The following is a 13300-nucleotide window of genomic DNA, read 5'->3' as shown; positions in this document are numbered from 1 at the left end:
CGTATTTCTAGTGTTGCAGAGTTCTGTGCTAATAATGAAACGATTGGTATGTGAAAATATTTCTTGATACCCCTCAGATACAATTTAGTAGCCATGAATTGTAGTTTGGCAGTAGAGTGATCTCATTGTGCATAGAGGGCACGGTTTGCTGAATTGATTCAACGTAGGCTCTCCTCTCATCCTGTAAAATAGTAGAGTGTAGATTGCACTATTAAGCTCTGTTGTGGTATGCTGAGTGACACATTGTTACCGAGGGACTCCTCTTTATATGTATACAGAGGAGACAGGCTGGATGATCACCGCATATGTGTGTCCAGGCTGAATGCTCACTGTGTGTCTGTGTGTCCAGGCTGAATGACCATCACGTGTGTGTGTCTCCTGGCTAAATGATCACTGCGTGTGTGTCCTGATGGACTTGGTGCGATCTGGCAATGCTGAATCTGTCGACAGTATGTCAACTTATTCAGTATCTTGACATGGTTAAAATGTTATGTTGATTGTGACAATGTCAATATTAAAACAACAATGTCAACGTCGCGCAAAATAGTTAATACTAAAGAAAAAGAGAAATGCAGCGTGCACCCCCCTCCCCGAGTACACAAACCCTAATGTTGCTGGCACAATACAGACAAAAGTACATAAATAAAAAATAACAAAATCTGGGGACAAAAAGCTAGCACCAACACTAGGTTTTGCCAGTCAGGGCTGGTGACATTATACCAGGATAACCTGCAACGTGTCATAATGACAACCAGCCCCACGATGGTCAGCATGGGGCTGGATTCCCTATGGAGATTGGTCTGCAAAAATATAATCCCTCCCCTAGGTATATCCAGCCCCATACTGAAAGCAATAGGGCTCTTAGCACAACCCTGGGCATTGGGTGTGGGGTAATAAAATATTTTATAGTAAACACACCATTTTGGCTTGGTGCACTAGAGGTCACAGCAATCCCAGGCTGCCATTAACCGTTTGGGCATGCTGGTGCTTGTTTTCCTGGCTGGATGATTGGCATGTGCGTGTCCCGGCTGGATGATTGGCATGTGCGTGTCCCGGCTGGATGATTGCTGTATCCTGGCTGGATTTCTAGTTAAGCCTATTGGAAACACACAAAGCTAAAATAATTATAAAATGTTGGTCTTTATAAAAAGGTCTGGATTTGAGCATTTCCTATGTAAAGCTCCTGTTAGTTTTTTACATTCATTCATCACCTTTTCAATCTCTCAGGTGCCAACAGAGGTAGAGAAGTGCCAAGACAAAGTAGAATGCTTCAATGCAGATTTGAAGGCAGACATGGAAAGGTGGCAGAATAACAAGACACAAGATTTCCGCCAACTGCTTATGGGAATGGCTGACAAAAACATCCAGTACTATGAGAAGGTAAAAGAGAAATATATCTGATTAAAAGACCTATATATAACCATGTGTTACATACAGGGTATTTTTTTTCTAAATTCACCTTTACATACCTGCATGAAGTTATCAGTTGTCTTGGCAGATATAAATATTTATGAGTGTTCTGTTCTCAGTATAAACTTACCTTTGGTCTGAATATAATCAGACAGCATAACCACAACTACTTTTAATTATTCAATCTAAATGTGAAGATCTGGGGAATGGAGTTTATTATAGTAAAAAGTGACTTCAAGTGATAAAACTGTAACAAACAAATGGAATGCAATTTCAATATAAACAGATGTTATGGAATGCAAACATAAAAACATGACATAACTGCATAACCTGAAGCGATGCTGAAGTGAAAAACATCCTGCACCTTTTATACCTCGTTCACAATGCCTCTAAATCCCATTTTTTTTTCCCTGGTCGAGCCCTAACGACTTGGGTTGAGGCTGAGTGTGAACAGGTTTTTTGGAGAGGTATTTCCGGGTCCGACCCGGGTAGCCTCCAGTCTGAATGATAAGACTCTGGTTGAAAAACCCGGGTCTCACCGAAAGAGTTAAAAAGAAAAAGAAAATAATAAAAAATGTCTACTTACCAGTAGACAGTTAGTATTTTCTGCCCTCTGATGTCCGGCAGCTGTAAAATCAGACGTTCAGACGTGTGTATAGAAACAAATGACATCACTTCTAATGGGCAGCTGAAAATGATGCTTTTAAAGAGGCAGTAAGCGCACCCTATACCTGGATTACATTATACAGGCGTATGGTCCGCCTATTACCGCTTTAAAAAGAGGATTTATATACTTACGTTAAATCCGTTTCTCTGATTCCGTCTGGGGGACACTGCTTACCATGGGTTGTGGAGGGGAGCACGGGAGTTGGCACCTAGCTAGTTAATCTTTAGCACTGCTGACAGACCCCTCCCCTCTACAATCCCCCCGCCTCTTCCTCCTCAGTTAATTTAAAAAGCCCCAAGGAAATAGGTCAATCAACCAAGAGCATACAGAGAAAAGGCAGAAGGGAGGGATCGCAGTGTCCCCCAGACGGAATCAGAGAAACGGATTTAATAAAGTATATAAATCCTCTTTTCTCTTTCATCCAGTCTGGGGGACACTGCTTACCATGGGGGTGTTCTAAAGCAGCCCCCCAAGGGTGGGACCGCTCTGATAGATGGTAAATGTGTGGACAGAAGACCAGGTGGCTGCCCTGCAAAGCTGGTCAGCAGAAGCCCCATTTCTTGCTGCCCATGACGCCCCTACCGATCTGGTGGAATGGGCCGTAAGTCTCTCAGGTACAGGAAGGTTAGCTCTTATGTAAGCCTGCTTAATAGTTGCCATAATCCATCTTGCAATGGACTGTTAAGAGGCTGGCCAGCCTCTTTTGTTAGAATCATAGAGAACAAACAGGGAATCTGTTCGTCTAATTTGAGATGTTCTTTTGACATAAATACGGAGAGCCCTAACCACATCTAACTTTTCCATAGACTGCAGATCAGACAGAGAAGTAGATGAAAAAACCGGAACTAAAATTTCCTGTTTCAAATGAAAGGAGGACACCACTTTTGGAACAAAAGAGGGGAGTGTTCTCAAAACCGCTCTGTCCTCGTGAAAAAACAGATATGGTTCCCGGCAAGACAGAGCTCCCAATTCCGACACCCTATGCCGATGCAATTGCCAAAAGAAAGACGACCTTCCAGGTCAAACACCTAAAATCTGCCACAAGTAAAGGCTCAAAAGGAGGTCCTTTAAGCATATCCAGTACCAGGTTAAGATCCCATGGTGCTGTAGGCGGAACATAGGGAGGCTGAATATGTAAGACTCCCTGAAGGTGAAAAAAGACTGAAAGTGCCGATACCTGAACTTTTAGGGAACCTAAACGAAGCCCTGCTTCCAGCCCATCCTGAAGGAAAGCCAATAAGCCAGAGAGACGAAAGGAAGACGTGTGACATGTCCTATTTTCGCACCATCTGATATAGGCTCGCCAAATCCGGTGATAGATGCGAGCTGAAACTGGCTTTCTAGCTCGCATCATAGTGATCACTACACTGGAGGAAAAACCCCTAGCCCTCCAGAGGCTGGCTTCAACAGCCATGCCGTTAAACTGAGCTGAGGTAAATTCTGGTGACTGAAGGGACCTTGAAGAAGAAGGTCGTCTCGTGACGGAAGACAAAATCCTTGTCCTTCCGCCATAGAGATTATGTCCATGTACCACACTCGGCGTGGCCATGAGGGAGCTATTAGAATTACCGGCAGACCGCCTTGCCTTACTCGCCTGAGCACGTGAGGAAGCATGGGAATCGGAGGAAACAGCTATCCCAACCTGAACTCCCATGACATCGTCATTACGTCCACTGCCACCGCTAAGGGGTCTCTTGCCCTTGCGCAATACCTGTGAACTTTTCTGTTGTGTCTGGAGGCCATGAGATCTATATCCGGAAGACCCCACCTCTGAACTAGAGACTGAAATACTTCCGGATGGAGTGACCACTCCCCCGGCATCATTTGATTTCGACTTAGATAGTCGGCATCCCAATTCTTTATTCCTGGAATGAATACTGCCGATATTGCTGGAACATATTGTTCTGCCCAAACAAAAATCTGAGCTGCAATTTCCATTGCAGCTACACTCCTGGTTCCTCCCTGCCTGTTGACATATGCCACAGCCGTGGCATTGTCGGACTGAACTCTGACAGGGTGGCCCTGGAGGAGGGACTGGGCCCCCCGAAGGGCTAAAAGAATTGCCTTCAACTCCAACACGTTTATTGATAAGGCTGATTCCTGAACCGACCAAAGTCCCTGGAGCCGGAGGTGCAGGATTACCGCCCCCCAACCTCTCAGGCTGACATCTGTCGTGGCTATGATCCATGACCATGGAGCGAAAGACCTGCCCACCAACATGTGATCCTGATTCAGCCACCACTGGAGCGATTCTCTCGCCCCCGGAGACAGCAAAATCCTCTGGAGATCCAAGTGTATGTGGGATCCTGACCATTTCCGTAACAGATCCCACTGGAAGCATCGAGAATGAGCCCGGCCGAAGGGGATCGTTTCGAAGGAGGCCACCATCTTCCCAAGCAGCCGCATGCACAAATGAATTGAGGGATTGGGAGAGGACAAGACCTGAGTTGTTATAGCCCGGATTGAACTGATCTTCTCCGTAGGCAGGATAAGCCCCAGGAAGACCATGCGTTGACATGGAACCATCTGGGATTTCTTTAAGTTTATCAGCCATCCATGGCTCTCGAGGACTGCCAAGGTGAGGGATAAGTGCTGACGTAAGCAAATCTCTGAGGAGGATTTGATGAGTAGTTTGTCCAAATAAGGAACGACCTGAACTCCCTTTAAGTGAAGACGCGCCACCATGACCGACATGATTTGAATAAAACCCCTTTCCCTTCTGGTTGTCTGGGATGCAGATGACTCTTTGCGAAAGAAGAGAGGCGACACAAGCCTGTATTGCCTGTCTTCTTGTTGGATCTCGGGGTAGCGGGGTTACAAAGAAACGATGTGGTACAGAACCCAGCAGGTCTATCATGTACCCCCTTGATATAATGCCCCGAATCCAAGGGTTTTGGGATGACGCTGCCCATTGTTCCCGAAACAGAGACAGACGTCCCCCCACTGGCGCCACTTCCGGCAGAGTAGAGTGGTCGTCAGGACGCAGGCTTCTCCTGTGTCTTGGAGGCCTGGCGCCTAGCTGCAAACGAGGATATACCCCTGACAGAGGAGCCTCGAGCATTTGGTTGTCTACCTCTAAATGATTGTCCTCTAGATGAGGAGATCCCCCTAAAGGGCTGACGAAAGGAGCTTACCCAAGGAGTCCGGCCCCTACTTGAGAATACCGCAAAGAAGTGCTTTTGCCCCCTGTTGCCTGGGAAATCATAGTATCCAGTTCCGGGCAAAACAAACCTGCTGCTGAAAAAGGAATGGTTTCAACTGACTTTTTTGATTCCGCATCTCCTTCCCAGGATTTCAGCCATAACGTTCTTCTTGCTGAAATAGATGCAGCCTGAATAGAGGAGGACACAGACGCTGTGTTCTGGGCCGCCTCATAAAGGTACCCCTCTGCTTCTTTCAAATGCAAAGCCAGGGGAAGTAAATCAGAGTCCTGTAAGGCCTCTGCCAGTTGGTCTGCCCATGCTTCCATGGCTCTAGCAACCCAAGCTGAAGCAAATGTGGGTCTAAAAGAAGAACCCGCAGCCACAAATATAGATTTCAGCTGGGATTCTTCTGCCCACAAGGTAATTTTACATTACATCTTGAACATGTGAAATATTTTGCCATAGGGCCCTTTCCCTTATCTGTCATTTTTATAAAGGAAGGCACACCAAACACACAGACTTAAATTGTTAAATTTAGCTGAGTAGAGAGAGAGAGAGAATGTGAAGAGAATAGTGGGAAAAAACAAGTAATCAACTAATCTTGTCATAAAAGTTGTACTTGTAATTTTTTTAAACACAATATAATATTTAGGCAAGTAGGAGAACTACAATATAACCCCTACTAGCCCACTTTGTACACAGCAATACAGTAATATGTGTTTAAATAAGTCAGATACTTAGCCCATACGCCAAACAGGGGAGAAGTCCAACAGCGGTGTCCTGGTGCCTGCTCCCTCTGATCTGTGTCCTTTCCCGGGCTTCTCATTGGCGCCAGAAGGCCGGGCTAAACCACTTCTCACTGGAAGGCGGGGGAGCTCTATGTCTTAGCTCCCCCCCTCTGATAATGCTGTCTCTGCAGCTTGCTCCGTTTCTTTGATTTAAAATAAAAATGGTATGTGGCAGAGTAGTGGAGACCTCAAGAGTTGAGGTCTCCGCAGCGGTTAGCACCCCGATGCCCCCTCCTATGTATGAGGGGGGATCTTGGTATGGCCCCCTTCTTCTCCTCGTCTCCTCCGCGGATCCAAGATGGCCACTGGCATTTGTAATCTCCGATAACCGGCGCTCTATGGGCGGGGGGATTGTAGAGGGGAGGGGTCTGTCAGCAGTGCTAAAGATTAACTAGCTAGGTGCCAACTGCCGTGCTCCCCTCCACAACCCATGGTAAGCAGTGTCCCCCAGACTGGATGAAAGAGAAAGCATAATTTTCAGCTAGCCATTAGAAGTGATGTCATTTGTTTCTATACACATGTCTGAACATCTGATTTTACAGCTGCCGGAAATCAGAGGGGAGAAAATACTACCTGTCTACTGGTAAGTAGACATTTTTTATTCATTTTTTTTTTTTATTATTATTATTTTTTTTGCAGACCCGGGGTAGAGGCTCTGTTCCCTGGCAATATCCTGGGTTCATATACCTGGGATATTGCCGGGGAGGCAATGTGAAAGTGGTATAACTGACCATGTGAGATCTAAGATGGAGCCCTCCTATCATCTACCCAGGGTGCATTGAGTACTAACTACGGAGGCCTGAGTTGTTCAGTTAAGCTGGCACTAGGCTGGCCACTAGGTGGAGTTTACACAGAAATAAATGCATATATATATAAAAAAAAATGCTGGAGGAAGACAATGAATATTGATGGATTGAAGCATCCCATGTACTGCCAGGAGAATGCTCACTGTTCTCTTAGGAAACTATCTGTGATTTTGTTCTAGTGTAGGAATTTTGTGAGCATTCATCTTATTGGTTTGGAAAGATAACATAGAATTAGTGTTTTCATCCCACACTAACAGATAATTTGAATAAACCCTACCATGCAGGTAGGTGGCGTTGCTTCACTCCAGAAACATTCATACCAGCCACTCAAACCACAAAAGAAGTAAGCAGTCTGTTACAGTTCATCTTTTGGAGGAGCGGCCTCTCTGATAAACTAGTCTAAGTACCTGGTCAGACCACCTGGAGGGGCAAGTGCAATACATCATACAAAATGCAGACTGATGTAGAGGAGTGAAATCAATGACTCCATGCTGTGATTCAACAGTTTAAATTGAAGAAGGAAGATCAGCAAACTGTGCCTCAGAAACCCTGAGTTGCTGAGCTACTGACTAACATTATTTTAATTCATTGTGCCAAAACTATCAGATGAACAGCACAGACGTCCTAGAACACTAGGTTGGCAGGCTCCGTCTCCCAAATCACGTACAGATGTGCTGCTCAAGTTGCGTTATTTTCTCCTCTAAAAGTAACAAATGCCACTCGGACTAACCTTGGGTGTGGCTGGTATAATAATTGGTGACCCAGTGTTGCACAAAAGTCATCCATTGCACACAGTGTACTTAAAGCATCTGTAAAAGACAACGCTGGTTTGATTGCCAGTAGTCCAAGTGATTCTATGTCTTTTTAATAAAGGAACTGATTATGTTAAGTGTGAAATTTTTTCTATATTTTAAGTGTGCAGTAAAAGCAAGAAATTAATTTAAAAAAAAACTGTTGAAAGCACATGTACTGTACAAAGCTAAAAAACACAGAGCATTGGGCTGTAAAGATTGCACACAGCAATGATCTTGTTCGAACAGGTCACGCTAATAAAATATTAAGGAAATTACAGTGTACATACAGCCAGTACACTATAATCAATAAAGGCAAATGTCTGGTTGCTTTTGTTTATGCAAAATGTGACACTTTTAGCCGTTTTAGTAAATAATACACCACATGCTAAACAACAAAGCTGCTTAGTTATGCATCATCATAGAGTTGCAAAGGAGTTGTATTACGCATAGTAGGTGCAAATCAGCTTTTAAGAAAACCTTATCGCACCTACATTGGTCTTATGCCCTATTTTAGAATGGTCGCAGGCAGGGCCCTCTTAAGAACATCTTGGGCACCCGGGCACAGCAGTGCACCAGGGCCTCTATATATACAAAAAAAAAAAGATTATATATATGGGCCATGCAGCCCAGGGGGGCCCGTCGGAGGCAGCAAAAAAAACCAAAAACTGAAAAAAAAGAAGAAAATACTTTCCTTGCGATCAGCTGGCGATCCGGCTCCCTCCATGGTCTCCTCCTCCGTCGCGCTCCGCAATGGATGTCGGGCGGGCGTGATGACGTCACGCCCGACATGCACTGCGAGCATGACGGAGGAGGAGACCATGGAGGGAGCCGGATCGCCAGCTGATCGCAAGGTAGGTATTTTCTTCAGGTTTTTTTTTTGGGTTTTTTTTGCTGCCTTCGATGGTCCCCTCTGGGCTGCAGGGCCCCCGGGAACCTGCCCATTGTGCCCAATGGGAAAGACGGCCCTGGTCGCAGGGACATGTAGTGGGGAATTCAATTTAGTATGAAGTCACATAGGAGCCTCGCGAGATGTGCAGCTGTGCACACTACTGGTTATTACAGTAGATAAAGCTGCACTCATTTGGGTGCACAAAATTGAGAGGAGATTTCAACCCAAACATCACAGCAAAGTGTCATTGCAAGAGGCTCCTTCTGAATAATGTGCAGAATTGCATTGCAAGTTTTTTTTTTTTTATGCTTGCATTTTTTTTGTCATAATCTTTGCGCGTGTTTTATATGATATGTGATATCATAGGGGATGTTATGTCCTCATTATGTAATTTGAAATGTTCTATCTCATTAATGATATCATTAATGATGTCATTTGTCATGTGATTTAATGGATGGTGTCCTCAGGAAAAACCTTTGTGGTGGGCCAGTTAAGGTTGTGTGGAAACTTGATAGCTCAATTCCTTAACATTTTACAGAACTTAAAATGTTATAATAATAGAATTATAACTTGAAATTATACATTTAAATCTTACATAGTGCCCAAGCTTTCATTTTGACTTCTTTTGAGTCGAAAATTGTAAACTCTAACAACTCCTCCCGCAAAAGGGGACCCCATTCTCAGTAGGCAGCAGCAAGTTTCTATGTTGGCCACACTTAGTGCCCCTGTCATCATGTTGCTATTGGCCGCAGAGATTTACAAATTAATCAGTGCATGACTGCTAGAAATAAGATGCATTAAAGACATGTTGCTGGTCTCGTATAGTTTGGCAATGAAACCGATATTGAGTCACACTTTTGAAGGGTATACAACAGCAATGTCACATTATTTAGAGAGATTATAAAGATAGGTATGTAAGTTTAGATTGATACATCTGTCTGGTTAGAAGGCTTGTGAATAAAACCTGCATCTCTTTTGAGTGTTATCTGGGCAGTCTTGTTTATGTTAAACTTTTTTTATCCTTTATTTTTCCTCGATAGTGCCTTACAGCGTGGGAGTCCATTATACCGCTGCTGCAAGACAAACCAGAACCTAAGTGAAGATTGGCTTGCACTATGTTTGAATTTACTAAATATCACACTGCACAATTCACAATGCTGTGTGGCTGAAGGACCTTCACTTACATTTATGTTACAAAGCAAAAATACCAAACTTTTACTCTTCATCATTCCCACATCCCTCCTTGATTCATTTCTAACATTATTGTCTATGTTGACTGCTCTCATAGACGATTACAAAAAGGACAGCTGTTTTAACTGAAGTGAGAAGAGGCCTGAACACATCTTGTTGAGAAAAGTGCATTCAGCCCTCCATTCTGAAGGATCTTTTCACTTTCATAACACTAAGCGTAAAAGACTTCAACAACTAACTTGCTGAGTGCAATTAAAATCTCCCCACAATGCAGCTTTCCACTGATTTTTCCACCGAGTGTATTTCCAGAGAAACTTTGTTACTATAAAGTTTACTTCCTCTTTTTCTAAGTACCTTGCAAAGGAAGACTGACAATACTAAGAGTTTTGTGTACTGTCCAAACTTTTTTTCTTCTTCTTTTCTTCCTCAGAGAAGGATCCTAAAGTTTGCATGAACTGTATTGTATTGTTGGCATGAAGTAGTTCCTCTTCAATGTTATCCCCCCTGAGAAAATTAAAAACCGCAACTTGTTGTTATCTCTGCACATGGAGCCAGGTTAGAGTGGGAAATTTGTTTACACTGGGGCCTTATCTGAAGTGTACAAAGGGAACAACTGAAACAGACCCTTATTTTTTTGTTTGTTTTTGAATGTCTGTGCAAAAGAAAATTTAAATAAATGTTTGAATTTTTTAAATAATAAAAACCTTTTGAAAGTGATTTGTATGTGTTACTGTCATAAGCTTTGAATAGCCTTCAGCATTTAGTAGCATATTCATAATCAACCCAGGACAGAAATAAGCCTGCAGCATTGTTACATACCGTCTGCCATAGAAAACTTCTCTACAACTACACAAAAGGAAAATTATTGCAATCAAGAATTACTGACTGTTTAGAGATCGAAGGCAACATTGAACTTATGCTGGAAGGTCATGTCAAATCTAGTGGATATACCTTATTTAGATTTTAGACATTTTAGCCGGAATCCCATAATTTAATTTCAGAAGCGAAAAATCCCTGGATTGGACTGAAAAGTAGTGTAATGGATAAAGCTTTGGGTAAAGGGCAGGGGACAGTGCTGTAGTTAATGGTGTATTGTTCATGGGCCCTGTTTTGTGTAATATATTAGTAATATTTCTTGTTGGATGCTAAAATCTGAAAGAATGAATGGTGATTTATTGTCAACAACTACAGAGCAAATTATATGAATGTCACCTAGCAGTGTAATCAAGGAGTGGGGAAAGGCCAGTAAGATACTTAGTACTCAGCTATTATTAACTCCTCCTATACAACTGTGTATGGTTCTGGAGGCCCGATCTCCAAAAAGACATTAGTAAAAATAGAAAAGAATTAGAGAAAAACTACTAAATGGTACATGAGCTGCACAACAGAACTTGTCAGGAAAACTTGAAGCGCTTAAAATATACAGCTTAGAGGAGAGAAGGGACAGAGGTAATTTGATGGAAATATTCAAATGTATCAAAAGCACTAAGAGTTCAGGAAGGTTGTCTGGTAGTCTTAAATACAGTGACATTGTAGTGAAGAAGACAATGATAACAAAGAAGAACTTTTTAGAAAAAGGGTGATTGATTAATGGAACAGCTTTTCGGAAGGCATGTGCCAAACATTGCTGCTGTTGAGTCTTAAAGAATTTTTTTTAAAAACAAAACACTGCCCTCACCCTCACACCAAAAATAAAATAAATACACATAAACAAATGGACATGTAGATTTTTTTTCTGCTATCAATTTCTATGTAATGTTCTGCATTGAACTGTCTTACCATTTATTTTCTAGTTTACATGAGGTTGAATTCGTAAACGTGAATACTATATTAAGTATCTAAAATACTGGAGTGCCGTTTTTGACATATGGTGATAGGCAGCTTGGCTAAGCAGTACAAGTGCAGAATGACAAGTAGATAGCGAGCTCTTTTTCCTGACACAGGAACTCTCAGGTATCCCTCTGCTGATCTTTGATATTGCTAGTATTTGCACAAGTGAAAATGTTTGTAGGGACACCTGTCAGTACATGTATATGTAAAACATTTACATTTGTAGAATGTAAATTAATTATATCTATGAAGTTTTCACTTCTATGCAAACACCATTCTGTCTCGCCCAACTCTGTTGTGTGATAATGCTTCAGGAAATTATATCACTTAGCCTTGTCTCTGGGTGATGTCATCCAGGACCCTGATTAAAGAGGGAATATTACTGACCGTATTGACAACATTTACTAGAATGCATAAGTGTTTTTACCTGAAAATGTCTTCTGTTGGTGCAGCCAGTTCAGCGCTATTTTTAAATTAGGGACACCAGATAATTGTTAGAAAATATTCAATTATCTGAGTTTGGTGTATTTTTCCCTAAACCACTGCACACTAGCAGGGACACACACACCAAACCCAGACATTTGCAGCGATTCTAATAACTATCTGGTGTCGCTGAATTAAATAGAGTGCTTAACCTTACTTTGTTACTTACACCAAAGTATTGCAATGGACTGTCAAAGCAAAGAGCATAGTACAAAATATGCAAGCTAGTGATTGAGTTATAATGCATGATATAATTGCAGGTATTAAAAAAAATACCTGCAACTCTGTGAAATCTGTTTTCCACCACAATTGCTTAAGTAAGTAAAGTCCCCTTTGACATTAGCAAGTGTTTTTCTGTTATAACTGCACTACCATGCTGCATCAGGTACAGAGGATAATTCTGTTAAGGGGGTGTAGGAGACTAACAGAAGTACACATGCTAATTTAACTAGCCTTATCCTAGACATTGGCAGAAGACTACTTGGACCCACAGCCCTTAGAGTTGGGAGGAGGTAAAAGCAATTATTCTTTTAGGTTTACTCTCCTAGGGACTATAGCAACTTCCAAATCAATCAGGGCATGATTTGAATTTACTGTAAGCCAACCATAAGGTGGGGAAGTTGCAATGCTGAAAAATATAAGATTTAAGGAGGGCCAAAACATTAGACTGGGTGGTTTATTTCCATGTTAGAACATATACAGTTAATGACTTGGTATGCTGAAGTACATATCTGGGTTCCATATAGAGGAGAAATTAAAAATATAAGGTTTGGGTAAAACAATTCGATTAACCTTGCCAAGTAATGTTCGAAGAAGATGGGACCATTGTCCAATTTTGGTTTGAAATCCAAGGAGAATTGGCTATAAATTAAGGTGCTCATATTCTTCAGAAGAAGAATATGAGCACCTTAATTTATAGCCAGTCGTCTTCTGCACTGGATATAACTGATTTATCTCATTTAGCATATAATTCAAACAGTCGTAGATGGCAATATAGGAAAGAGCATGATAACAGAAAGACGGAGCAAAGTTTTTTTCATAGTAACGTCAATACAGAAGCCATCTACATGGCACCTACTAAGGGTTTGATTGCTATAACAAATAATGCCATAGCCTGTGGGCAGCCCTGTCAAATGACCAAAACCCTGGGGAGCAAGCTGATAACTGCGACATTCCTAGAGAATTGGATTTCAGTACAATAAAGCTAGGTGGCCATAATAAAACTCAGTCTGTGCTATACTGATATTTTTCAGCATATATAATACCCATCAGAACTATATATTGTCATAATCTTCAACT

At 42.2% G+C, this 13300-nt stretch overlaps 1 protein-coding gene across 1 annotated transcript in view; it reads left to right on the top strand.

The window, feature by feature from the left end:
* Window positions 1-10405, top strand: part of SNX30 (sorting nexin family member 30) — a 44035-nt gene extending 33630 nt beyond the window's left edge. Inside the window, exons 8-9 of the mRNA XM_075208502.1 lie at window positions 1228-1380; window positions 9538-10405. Of these exons, the coding sequence (XP_075064603.1) occupies window positions 1228-1380; window positions 9538-9597 (213 nt within the window). The 3' untranslated portion in view covers window positions 9598-10405. The remainder of the gene's footprint in view (window positions 1-1227; window positions 1381-9537) is intronic.
* The last annotated feature ends 2895 nt before the right edge of the window (window positions 10406-13300 follow it).

The sequence above is a fragment of the Mixophyes fleayi genome, chromosome 1, assembly GCF_038048845.1.
Source record: "Mixophyes fleayi isolate aMixFle1 chromosome 1, aMixFle1.hap1, whole genome shotgun sequence".
Taxonomy (NCBI): domain Eukaryota; kingdom Metazoa; phylum Chordata; class Amphibia; order Anura; family Limnodynastidae; genus Mixophyes; species Mixophyes fleayi.
The sequence above is the reverse complement of the archived record's forward strand: the minus strand, read 5'-3'. Positions and strand labels throughout refer to the sequence as shown.